At 36.8% G+C, this 13,797-nt stretch overlaps 1 protein-coding gene across 1 annotated transcript in view; it reads left to right on the plus strand.

The window, feature by feature from the left end:
• RBM25 (RNA binding motif protein 25) overlaps positions 1–13,797 on the plus strand; it is a 58,973-nt gene that overhangs the window by 25,548 nt on the left and 19,628 nt on the right. The window contains exons 6-9 of the mRNA XM_032405507.1: positions 1,484–1,644; positions 8,520–8,705; positions 10,268–10,321; positions 10,566–10,649. Of these exons, the coding sequence (XP_032261398.1) occupies positions 1,484–1,644; positions 8,520–8,705; positions 10,268–10,321; positions 10,566–10,649 (485 nt within the window). The remainder of the gene's footprint in view (positions 1–1,483; positions 1,645–8,519; positions 8,706–10,267; positions 10,322–10,565; positions 10,650–13,797) is intronic.

Here is a 13,797-nt window from a genome sequence, read left to right on the forward strand (position 1 = left end):
TTTGGAATCTTATAAACTCATCCAGAAGTTTTTCTGTCCCATACTTAGGATCAGCCATTTCTTTAAGGAACTCTGTTTTTTTTTTTAGTGGGAAATTGCTTTAAAAATCACAGTCTGGGAATTAGATATACTCATAATAAGACTTGTTTAGTCTTGGGGGGCCAGGCTGGCTCAGTCAGGAGCATGCAAGTCTTGATCTTGGGCCGTGAAACTCTTGACCTCGGGGCCATGAGTTCGAGCCCCACGTTGGGTGTAGATATTACTTAAATAAATATTTTTTATAAAACACTTGTTTAGTCTTTGCCTTTACATTTTTCCAGTGCATATTAGTGCATATTAGTTTACGTTCAGGATGTTTTATTTAACCTTTTCTGTAATATATCTTCTTTTTTTTTTCCTCCCATACTGAGAATCCTTAGTTTCAAGGACATCGGGATGATAGTCTATTAAGTAATTACTGGCTTGCTTCATCTTACATTTCATGTACAACAGTTTAAGACTACTAATACCAACACTATCATCAGCAATGTGCTAATAGAAATTTCCTTTTTTATTGACAGGTCTTTTGTCCTTAAGATATATCACACTAAAAACCTGTGGTCAAATTTGCTGTTTTAAAATCACTCTGAATAGTTCCTCTCTGTGTGGTTGTGTCCTTAACTATACATATGTGGATTCATTTTTTTTATTTTCAATTTTTACTCCTTTAAAGTGTATGTTTTAATATCTCTGATTTAAAGGCATGGTAGTAATGGTGAGACTAGCTGTTAAAATTAAACAGATTCAGAAAAATAAACTTATTATTAGGATAAAAAGGTCAGTACATTTGTAGTTTAACTTCTCAGAATTGAAAAGTGCTTGTGGGGTGCCTGGGTGGCTCAGTTGGTAAGGTGTCCAACTCTTGATTTCTGTGTCGGACTCCTCGCCGAGCAGGGGCAGGGGTGGGGTGCGGTGTTGGCCTGAGAGTGTCTCCTCTCTTCCTCTGCCCCTCCTGTGCTTGTGTGCACGCACGCTCTCTCCCATACACTCTCTAAAATAAATAAATCTTTAAAAAAAAACCAAAAACAGGAGAAATATCCTATTAAAAAAAAGGAAAGTCCTTGTGATAGGTTTAAAGAGCCTGTTGTCACTTATTTGTAGGTAGCTCTGAGGAAGTTTGGATAGAATGAATTCAGGAAATAATTAAAAGACTTCAATTATGAAATTTGTGGTTCTGCTCAGTATTTTATCAGCACTTCTAATAAGTAGCAATTTGCCTGATTAGAGTTTTTCTTTTCTTTCCCGTTTTTGTTTTCTTTTTTCTTTTGGTGGTTTGAGGGTGCTAAAAGTAAAATCATCAAGGGTAATCAAAGGAAAGGGAGAAGTGACAACATGAGTAATGCTGGTATTAGAACATTTGGTCTCTGATGATTTTAATTTTCCATAAATATTTTGTTTTCATCACTGTATTGATATTTCACTAATTCTTTACATCCGTTTCTAGCTTTCGGCTTCTGTGAGTATAAGGAACCCGAGTCTACCCTCCGTGCACTCAGGTTATTGCATGACCTGCAGATTGGAGAAAAGAAGCTCCTTGTTAAAGTTGATGCAAAGACAAAGGCACAATTAGACGAATGGAAAGCAAAGAAGAAAGCTTCTAATGGGGTATGTTTATTTATTTATTTTTTTAAAAGATTTTATTTATTTATTTGACAGAGACACAGCGAGAGAGGGAACACAAGCAGGGGGAGTGGGAGAGGGAGAAGCAGGCTTCCCGCGGAGCAGGGAGCCCGATGTGGGGCTTGATCCCAGGACCCGGGGATCATGACCTGAGCCGAAGGCAGACGCTTAACGACTGAGCCACCCAGGCGCCCCTGATGGGGTATGTTTCTATAGTGTTATCTTTTCTAGGCCAACTGTGCTCTTTCAGTGTAAATACTTCTTATAAGTGAATCTGCTATGGGGCTTCACAAGATCATCCTCATCATAATATGTCCTTGTGGCTAAAATGCAGGAGGGTATTTTTATAGTTTATAGTTATTTTAAATCTTTTATCTACCCACAGTGGGTGGATGACTGTTGGTTTGCTTATTCCAGGTTGGGATGAAGGTAGTGAGGGAGTCTGGACAAGGTTAACTTGCCAGAGAAAACACTGGTACAGACTATTCCAAACAGAGCTAATTCATTAAGGCAGCTTTGTAAGTAAGTACAACAAAATATATTTCAACCTACACATTAATTTTAATTAGTTGCCCTCTCTTTTAGAAGTACACAAGTTCTGGGGTGCCTGGGTGGCTCAGTCACTTGAGCGTCTGACTCTTGATCTCAGCGCAGGTCTTGAGCTCAGGGTCGTGAGTTCAAGCCTCATGTTGGGCTCAGTGCTGGGCATGGAGTCTACTTTAAAAAAAAAAAGTACACAGGTTCTAAAATAAATGAAAATAAGTCTTATTACTCTCCTCAGGTTGGTGGCCATATTAAGTGAAGCTAAAATAAAGGAAATTTGTATATGTTGTGTTGTAATATATGTATTCATTACTCCTTTTCAACAAAACAAAAAGTAGCTAAAACCTAGGTATATTTCCTATTTCCTTTTGGAATCTCAGGCTTGAATGGATTTAAAGTAGGTTTATTGTTACTTTCTTGTTTCTACAAAAACAAAAAATCCTTTTTGTTCCTTTCAGGTTTTCATTATCATTAAAAATAGAAATGGCTTTCTTGGTATTACACCTTCCTCCTTTACAAAAACATTGTATATCCTTTGTAAAAAAAACTCATAAAGCAAACTATAAAGAAGAAATTAAGTACCACCTGTAATCCCATCACCATTAGGAACCACTGTAGACGTTTTTGTTGCGTATTCTTCCAGAGATTTTTCTCTGTATGGATGAATATAGTTTTGTTTTTTTTTTAAGATTTTATTTATTTATTTGAGAGAGAGAAAGAGAGAGAGCACATGAGAGGGGGGAGGGTCAGAGGGAGAAGCAGACTCCCTGCTGAGCAGGGAGCCCTATGTGGGACTCGATCCTGGGACTCCAGGATCATGACCTGAGCCGAAGGCAGTTGCTTAACCAACTGAGCCACCCAGGCGCCCGGATGAATATAGTTTTTAATCGGAATATATGAATTTGTTTTTCTTTCATAAACACAAGATTGAGTTCTAAGTATTCTATAATTAGCTTTTTTTAACTTGTATCTTGTACTTTCAATAATATTTTAACTGATCTCTGTATTTTGTTTTCTCTCATCTGACTATTATAGACTGACTATATTTCCAAAACAAGTATAATTATATCAACCCTCTGCTCATGTATCCTTAATGATTTTGAATTTCTTAGAGTATGAAGCACGTATTAAGTCTTAGCATGGCATTCAAGGCTTGTTCAGTCTACCTTTGTGGTTTCTCTCATTAGTCCTTCTGCATGTGTCAGTCATGTATCGCCACAAACTTCCGTCATTCTTTGCTGACCTCTCATGTCCTTGTTGCCCATCCAAGCTCCCTGTTGCAATTCTATCCATATAGTTGTAATTATAATGTATTTGATTCAAATAGCCTTCATCAATCCTACCTTCGATTTCTCTCAGGCAGAATTGATTACTCTCTTCCCACTTACGTTCCCAGGTTTTTATTGCTGTTAGGTCAGTGCTTTGTAACATAAATTGTTGGTATCTGTCTCTCTCTCATACCCCTTGAACCCTGTTTCAGTTCCATATATCTGATTACAAGATAGAAAGGGCAGTAAGTTCACAGACTGTCTCTTCCTCTTGTACCTGCACAGAACCTAAGACAGTATCTTGCCCATAGCAAGAATGGAATGATCCTTTATTGAGTAACAGTTGCATTTACATTGCCCAACTGATGATCTTACTGTCTTTACCTAGCTTTGTAAAGAAATAATAAAATGCAATTTCTCTATAAATTGTATCTCAAATGAGCAATGTTGCCTGTCACATCAGAAAAACAACTGTCTGAAATAGACTTTTCAGATTTTCCTTGCAGTGATAACTGAATTATTTAAAATAAAGCATGGAATTAATATCTTCATAGGTTTTATATAATTCCCTGGGAGTCTTCCCGCCCCCCCCCCATTGTTTAATCATCAGCTGGTGAAATGGTTTGATTTGTAACATTGCAAATAGTGTACTCTGAACATGAAGTAAATGACTTCACTATATATGTAAATAAGGAAATGCACAATTGTGTGACTTTGATTTAATTTGTAATCACTATTAGTGAGAGGAACCTCAATTTAAATCTGTTTATATCTTCAAAAATGGAATTGGAGCTACCTCCAGTAAAAACAGAACAATTATTTCAGATAAGATGAAATTCAAAACGTTAACAGACATGACTTCTGGGTGTACTTGGTATGGTGCCCAGAGATACTTGAAACCACAAGACAGACATGGCGTAGTCTGCTGGAATGTCCATTTTACTTAATATTGGTAAAAAGAAAAAGTTAAACAATTCTATCAGATAAAAAATTTTTTTTCAAATAATTTAAGCAAATATAACTGTTGCGGAGTAGATGACAGATTTGTCACGATGATAAAATATGAGAGCGTATTATTGTTCTTTCTTCTTGATTGTTGAGTGTTGGGAGAAGTCTAGAAAACAGTGACTTAAGATGGATGATGTGAGCAGAGACATCGAGGAGCTCATGTGGTGCTTGAGTCAGGCATTTTCCTGACTGCCAGCCAGAAGAAAGAACACAAGTAGTTAGTTGTGTAGTTCTCTTTGACTAAAAAAGAAACACAAACTTTTCCTTTTATAATATATCTGATTATTTTTGGTTGTCTTACATTAAGAATTGGTGAAGAGATTTGGGCTAATAAGCTTTCCTTCTAAAAATGTACATCAGAAGGTGGTGTGAATTCCAAATGCTTTATTTCTAATTTAGCTAAGACTAGCTATATTAATACTTAAATTTACACTTGATCTTAGCCAAAAGACTGAGAAGCAGTTAAATTTGATTTAGGATGGTGGTGGTAGGGACTTTGGGGGCTTATGAGTATTTTTAAATGACGAGGCCTTCAGATTTATATAAGCCCACTTTTATCTTTTTTTGTTTGCTTTTAAAGATTTTATTTATTAGAGCTCACGCGCGTGTTCACAGTTGGTGGGGGAGGGGCAGGAGGAGAAGCAGACTCCCCGATGACCAGGGCTCGATCCGAGGACCCTGGGATCATGACCTAAGCTGAAGGCAGACACTTAACTGACTGAGCCACCCAGGCACCCCACCCCACTTCTATCTTTATGCTTAGAAAAGCACAGAGATGTTGAGGGTTCATGGAAAGGAATTTAGCATGTAGGGGAAAGACAGATTCGATGCTCTCTCATAAAGTATATTTTCATAATAAAGAATTTAGGTATCAATACCTGAGGGTGTGGGTTGGAATGGCCCATGTATGTCTTAGGACCTATAGTTTCAGTGGCAAGCTAGTGTCAGGTTAATTCTTTCATTTAAAACCTGTGGAGAGGGGCGCCTGGGTGGCTCAGTAGGTTAAGCGACTGCCTTCGGCTCAGGTCATGATCCTGGAGTCCCGGGATCGAGTCCCGCATCGGGCTCCCTGCTCGGCAGGGAGTCTGCTCCTCCCTCTGACCCTCCCCCCTCTCATGCTCTCTCTCTCTATCTCATTCTCTCTCTCAAATAAATAAATAAAATATTAAAAAAAAAAAAAAATTAAAAAAATAAAAATAAAAAATAAAACCTGTGGAGAAGCATAGTATTACTGAAGGGATTCTAAAGCTGCACAAAGACCTTCTTGGGATATATTACTGATTAAAAACACATCACCATGATTACAGTTTACAGTGTTGTTGGTAAATAATTTTAACAGGTATTTACAGTCCTTGGGTAAAGCTTCTTGTCTTTATCCAAGATACCAGGTAGAAAGTTGGCAGAAGAAGATTGAATAAAGGGGTGCCTGGGTAGGTCAGTTGGTTAAATGTCCAACTCTTGATCTCAGGGACGTGAGTTCAGGCCCCACTTTGGGTTCCATGCCCAGCGTGGAGCCTACTTTAAGAAAAAAAAAAAAGACTGGATGAAGAGGTAGGTTTGAGAAAGTAAGGAACTCAGAGTAGTTAGTTTTATAATATACATTATGACTTGAAGTTATCTGTAGCATAACTGCTTATCGTATTTGCTAAATGCTTAGGGGCAAGGTTATTTCTTTTTCCAATATCAAATTATTTTTGGCATCTAGCATAGTATCTTGCGCACACAGTAGGCTCTTAAGAGTTTGTTGAGCCAGGGGCGCCTGGCTGGCTCAGTCAGTAGAACATGCAGCTCTTGATCTCAGGGTTGTAAGATTGAGCCCCACGTTGGGTGTAGCGATTACTTCAAAAAGAAAAAAAATTTTTTTTAAAGATTTTATTTTCTTCTTTGACAGAGAGAGCATAAATGGGGAGGAGGGGGACGGGGAGGGGGAGAGGGAAAAGTAGATTCCCCGCTGAGCAGGGAGGCCAATGCAGGGCTCAGTCCCAGGACTCTGAGATCATGGCCTGAGCCGAAGGCAGACACTTAACTGAGCCACCCAGGCACCCCAAGAAAATTTTTTTTTTTTTTTATTAAAGATTTTATTTATTTGACAGAGAGTGACACAGCGAGAGAGGGAACACAAGCAGGGGGAGTGGGAGAGGGAGAAACAGGCTTCCCGCAGAGCAGGGAGCCCGATGTGGGGCTCAATCCCAGGACCCTGGGATCATGACCTGAGCTGAAGGCAGACGCTTAACGACTGAGCCACCCAGGCGCCCCCCCAAGAAAATTTTTTTAACTAAAAAAATTTTTTTGAGCAAATCGAGAAATAAATGCCTGTTGAATTAGTATCCACTGGAGGTAGCTTTCAGAATTATAAAATTATGAATTATAAAATATGAAATCACTGCTAAGTTGTATTCAGGAGCCACAAGGTATGAAACTTACTTCGAATAGTTGCATGCATTGTGACCAAGAGCCAGTATTTATGCAGAAGAGCATTGTTCTCATTTGTATCTGAAAATGTACACAGCATATGTTTACCAAGTAAATTGATAAATGCCTTAAGATGTGTGTTTGTGTAGTTTTAAATTACAAAAATTTTTGTACATATCTTTGTTTATCTTGTTGCTTGTCCTACTTTCCCATCTCTTCTAGTTTTAAGAAAAGAGTGGTTGAGAGTAACAGAGTTTTGAGGTCATTCTCTAAATTGTGTAGTTTGAACTGTATTAATTCCTTAACCAAGGGCCTTAAAATAATCTAAGATAAAAGGAAGAAGAATATTGGTACATTAGAAGTCAGTAATTTTTTTTTTTACATCAATACAATTAGGTTAGTCTTTTAAAAAATAATAAAGTCCTACAGATAGTTACTTATTTGTGAGAAGCATTACAGCATGAATTTTGTGTTGTTATTTTTTATAACGTGCAAGTTAAATGTGCAAGTCATGGGAGATATGTGCAGTATTTAGAGTTTGTTCCTTCTTAGTGTATAAGTATATGGTTTTTGTAAGTGGTATTACCATATTATAGGAAGCAGAGGAGGAAAAAGATGTCATTGTTTCAGTCCCTGGCACAGGTCTGATGCTTGCCTTTTTGTTTTTTTGATGCTTACGTTTTGTTGTATATAGCTGCCTTGTGTTTTTTCATTTGTTTAACCTACACATACTTTTGTTTATTTTAAATGGTGGCTCTCACAGTATACATACAGTTGTATTTTGCTTTTTGCACATAATGAAATTTTCAACTTTTTTTTTTTTTTTTAGAAGATTTTATTTATTTATTTGACAGAGAGACAAAGCAAGAGAGGGAACACAAGCAGGGGGAGTGGGAGAGGGAGAAGTAGGCTCCCCCAGGGAGCCTGATGCGGGGCTGGATCCCAGGACCCTGGGATCACGACCTAAGCCAAGGTAGACACTTAAAGACTGAGCCACCTAGGCGCCCCATAACTGTGTTTTGGTTAATTTAGTAAACATTAGGGGTGCCTGGGTGGCTCAGTCGTTAAGCATCTGCCTATGGCTCAGGCCATGATCCCAGGGTTCTGGGATCCAGCCCCGCATCGGGTTTCCTGCTCGGTGGAGAGCCTGCTTCTCTCTCTCCCACTCCCCCTGCTTGTTTTCCCAGAATCTCTCACTGTCTCTCTCTCTGTCAAATAAATAAAATCTTAAAAAAAAAAAAAATTTAGTAAACATTAGTTTGTGGAAGTATTTGAGGAAGACAATCTGAAAAACTGAAAACTTGGCAGATGTGTTGTATAGTATGTTCGTACTGTGGTTTAATCTCCCTGTAACTGGTTAGGGGTCAGAGTATTAGCTATTAAAGGAAAAAAGGAAAAGAAAATGATAAAGTATCAGTGTCTAAGAAAAATCAGTAAATGAAATGAAATTTAGTTTTGTGAAGTTAAGAACAAAACCAAGTCTGCATTTAATAGGACTGTACAGATGTTTTAGAGAAAACATGTTTGTTTTGTTTTGTGTACTAACTTGTTTTAGAATGATTTTCTTTTTTGATTTTTTTTTCCTCTTCACTTCCCTGAACTTGCCTTGATTTTTTTTTTTTTTTAAAGAATGCGAGGCCAGAAACTGTCACTAATGATGATGAAGAAGCCTTAGATGAAGAAACAAAGAGAAGAGATCAGATGATCAAAGGGGCCATTGAAGTTTTAATACGAGAATACTCCAGTGAGCTCAATGCCCCCTCACAAGAATCTGACTCTCACCCCAGGAAGAAGAAGAAGGAGAAGAAGGAGGACGTATGTGTTACTGATTTCTGACAATAGTCGTTTCTACGGTTTACTTTTTATGGTGTCACTTTTGTGCTTTCATTGCATTGCAACTTTCAAGGGGAAAATGACTAAGGTTTATAACAATATACTGCCAAGCCTAATTTGACCATGTTTTATCAAGTAACTCACTAATTTTTTTTCACCAAAATATTTGTTTTGTATGTTTGAAATGCACTGGCATGGATACTTGTGTTTATCTCTGGATTCAAATTACATAAGGAGAAAACCCGGGACTCATGAAGTAGATGCCAATATTAAGGGACAAAGGAAGTCTTTTTGTTTTTGTTTTTTTTGGCCATGAAGGGGCTGGCTTTGTTTTTGCCTTACTCCCTGATATTGTACTATCCCTGCTCCAACCAGGACACCAGCTATCCTTCACTGAATATTTTCACCCATTCTTTAATTTTTGCCACCTTTTCTTCTAAACCACATCTCATTCCCTCTGTGGACAGTAATGCAGTTGTACTTCTAATTGGAGGGTGGTGAAAGAGTAGGAGAATATGAAACACTCCTCCCCAGCGTATTATATTATCATTCTTTGCCAGCCTAAGCTAATTAAATAGTAGGGTGTCCAGGTTAAAAGAAAAAAAATTTTTTTAAGATTTATTTGTTTATTTGAGAGAGAGAGAGCATGAGCAGGAGAGGCAGAGGGAGAGAGAATCTGAAGCAGACTCCGCACTGAGCTTGGAGCCCAATGCAGGGCTCGATCTCACGACCATGAGATCATGACCTGAGCTGAAACCAAGAGTCAGGTGCTTAACCGACTGTGCTACCCAGATGCCCCAAAAATGTTTGTTTTTTAACACTCATTTCTTTTGGATAAATTTAGAGAAAAATCCGGGGAGTATTCTTTAAAAATATCGGGAGTATGTTGTGTGCGTGGATTGTATATGCCGTGAAAAAGTACTGTGAAACATGTACTGTGGTTTTTAATATCATTGGGTAGTTACGGTTCATTTTATTTTGAATTTGAGAGCCTTATTAGGCTATCTTCAATTTGCTTTGTGGCCAAATACATTTTTATTACTTGGCTTGTTTTTCCTCATATGGTCATAAAAACCTGTCTAGTGAAATGCAAGTCATTGGGAATGGGAATTGGTAGTCCATCAGGTATAGGGTAATTGAGGTTTGTAGAGCTCGTTCTTCCTCCGCAGCATTAACGGGAAAGGAGAAAATAGTTAGAATATTTGTTTGATATGGGTTTGGAGGAGAGGATCAAAGAGATCCTGCTCAATGGCAGGAATTATGGGTAAATTTTGTTGTTATGATTGTTTCCAGGGGATGAAGGAAAAAGTCCTGCTAGTGTGAGACTTTCCTTATTCCGTTGCCTGGGGAGTTGGAGGGTGAGGAGGTGGTGGGTGACAGGAGGGGTTAAAGAGAGTGAGTGAAATCTTTTTTATTAAGTCATTTGAAATCAAGAAAATGTCACAGAAATCTTACATTGCTTACAGTATAAACATACAGCAAATTGTTGTGCAGAGTAATGAAAACTCTTGCTCTTTTTTTAATCTTTGTGGATTTTTCCGCAGATTTTCCGCAGATTTCCAGTGGCCCCACTGATCCCTTACCCACTCATCACTAAGGTTCGTTTACATTATAGGCATTGACAATAACTATTTATTGCTAATGGCCAGACTTGTGATTCTTGTTCATCTGATTTCTCACTATTTAACTTAGATCACTAGTTTTTTTCACTATATAAATTCTGTTTTATTTACTTCTATCTTTTTTGTAAGATGGTACAGAATATCTTTGAATTCTAGTATCTTTGTATTGATGTAGATTAATTTTTAATGCATTCTCTCCTATCCCTCCTATCTTTTTTAGGAGGATATAAATGCTATAGAAATGGAAGAAGACAAAAGAGATCTGATATCCCGAGAGATCAGCAAATTCAGAGACACACACAAGGTAGTATTCTTGTTTTTTTACTTGATACCAATCTAGACTTTTTACAGAACCCAAAGCAAACAGACAAAAAGAAAAAAATCAACCTTACATTAGAATATAATTTTAAGTGCTTTTTATAGGTTAATTAATATTTAGATAGAGACAAAGAAACAGAAGAACAATACCATATTAAAGTGGTCCTGGACATATTGTACTTAGTTTTTTCAGTTACTGACTACTCTGCAGTCATCTCACTTTTATAAAAGCTAATTTTATTTTTAGATTTTAACATAAACATCAAGGTCAGATTTAAATTAGATTCAGTGGGGCAGCAGGATAACCTACACTGTAGTGTATTTCTTGGGGCAGTTATTTAACTTAATCTTACGAAAATCGTTTCTTTAGAGCTGAGATTAAAATATAAGATATATATTTGTGTAGATTTAAGTTGAGAGGGGGAGATTTTAAAAAGTAGGTCAGTGGTTACCAGACTTACCAAATTTTAGATGCATGGAAGAACTGTAAATTCCCATAAAGCTAATCTATTCATTGACCCCCACCATTATGATAGAGATCATATGGTGACTAATGCAAGATGAAACTCTCAGCTTGGAAAGTAACAAGGAATAGGATGTAAGTATGAGCTTCTGTTTTTTATTATATTTATGGATGCCCCCTCAGAAAAATATGCAAAGGGGTAACTGGCTTGGAAATGGGTATTTGTGCGTAGTAAATCCCACTCACGAGTTTTGCCTATTGAAAGCTTCTCTCATGACAGTGCATCTGTGAATGTTTGCTGGTGTTTAAGGTGATGCTTATGGACGGTAAAATGCAAACACTGCATGAAATGTATTTTGATGTTAGAGATAAGATGTTACTGGTTTTTACTCTAAAGACTGAGTGATCTTCAACTCAGTGAAATGTTAAGTGTTCACTTTTTCTTTTATTCAATCTTACTTTTTCTTACTGCTTTCAAAATCCCAAGGTGACAGTGCCATTGAATCACTGCTGCTGAACACTTACTATCCAGATGCCCAGCTGTAGCTCACATACACAGTGCTTTTTCAGGAATTAAGTATGTCTAAAAGCACAAATATAATTTTCCCAAATTAATTTTGAGTTTAAAAGGTAGTCTGTGGGAAGTGATTTTCAAGGAATACTTTTGGTTAGGTTCAATACTCAAATTCAGGGTCTGAGTAAGCTTGAAAATGGTATACAGTTGTGTGTGTGGTTTACCCCCTTGTTGTTATTTGTTAAACCCTGTCACGTCATTGGTAAAGTATGAGAAAATTGTGTTTTAAAAAAATTAATTCAAAAGATAAGTGCTTCAGAGTTTGAGAAGCTGTCAGGCATTTGACTGCCTTAGACTTACTTCACTATGGGGGGGAGATGTTTTTTCCAAAATGTACTTTAAAAAAAGATAAAAATGAAAATGAAAACAGTTCTTTTTGTTGGGTGGTATGGTTAAAGGGAACATTTGAAACTCTAGTAACAAAAAATGAGCTCAGTGAACCTTTGCATGTTTTGGTATGAGTTTATTAAATAACCACAGACTGTCAGGGTATCAGCGTGGCAGGGGGCGTCCATTTACAGCACGGACGAGTCTGAAGAGAGAATAAGGTAAGATTTATGATTTTTTTTTCTGTCCTTTCCTCTTCATTATTTCATTACTTTCTTAAATCTTTTTAGACTCACTTCATTTTCTTTATCTCTAGTTTTGTCTTAAAATATACATATGTACGTAGGTGTCCATCTACTTACCGCATATATAGTCTTTTAGAAATGCATTTAGTGTGGACCAGATTCACTCACTTGTTCATTTACTTAGAACAAAACTTTTGAAATGAGTTCTGAAACAAATTATTATTTACATAAGTGGAAGTATACACTACTAAGAAATAAGTAGTACAGTGAATAAGCAAAAGTAAAAAAAGTTAAATTCTACAAAAGAAATTATTATTGGGACAGCTAAAATAAGTCTGTAAGTATCTATTATCTCAGAAATAAATATTTCTTTATAAGTGTATGACACTGAGGTAAGTTTTATGTAGTCTAGCCTCATTTTACAATACAAATTTTTATAGTCCATTAGAACTGTTTCAGAAATTAGAATTCGCCCCTTTAAATAGCTTTCAGTTTCTGTCCTCTTTCTATGATTTCTTTTCTCTTCTCTTTGTAACCTCAGTGTATTCAGTATTGGCTTTGCCTACATTCTCCTTTGATAGAGACTGGCACAGCAGCTGAATATATTGATTGCTCATGCATTAGCTTTTCTCTCATAATCCTCTATCAGTTCTCTGAGCCATGAACAAGAGAAAAAGTATAACAGGTAAGATTGCTTTTTAAAGTTGTTTTAAATGCTTTACATGACTGAGAAAAGACAAAAAAAATGCACATTTTATTGTTGCAGTTTAAATTTCATTTCGGTGACACTAAACATGGAACCAAAGGGATAAATGTATTTTGTTTTTGTTTTGTTTTGTTTTTCCTGTTTGGGTTTTTTTTTGTTTTGTTTTGTTTTTGTTTTTTTTTCTGAGTTTGTGTAGAAACCGTGTAGTACACTGGTAATCTTGTCAGGGTACAAACTTGGTCTGACTTTGTTATTTGGTTTATTTGTGAACCATGTACTTGCTCTTCCTCCCAGAAACATAGCTTGTAGGCAAGGTTAATCCAGTGTTGGCGATCCATGTCCTAGCACAGCATCTGTAAGTTCATATGCAATCGTTCCTTCCAAGGATGGATTTATCACTGTTGATATATTTTTATTGTCTTATAGGCGTAATGGGCATAAATATGTTGCTTTTAAAATTAAGTGAAATGAGAATATTACAATTATGTACATTTTTGCTTGAAGTGAGTGATTTTAAACTTTTTGTATTTAGTGGGCTGTCCATCTTGTAATGGTGGGAGTAAATGTTTCCATTTAGATAATAGGGCAAATGTTGGCTGAATTCAGCTTATCTTTTGGAGGGTGGGCAAACCAGAGGGTAGAAGATTATTTAGTTGTATTACAGTGACCTGACTCTCCTCCCCCACCTCCCCTTTGAAATCTTCAAGTAGTAACCTGTAGGTAATGGGAAGTTTGGGGTTATATTTAGTATCAATAGTAAATCAGTAGTCACACTGATTTACAGAAATTCATAATGAGGGAAGTTACATTTTAGCTAAG

This window comes from Phoca vitulina, unplaced genomic scaffold (genome assembly GCF_004348235.1).
Source record: "Phoca vitulina isolate PV1807 unplaced genomic scaffold, GSC_HSeal_1.0 scaffold7, whole genome shotgun sequence".
Lineage (NCBI taxonomy): Eukaryota > Metazoa > Chordata > Mammalia > Carnivora > Phocidae > Phoca > Phoca vitulina.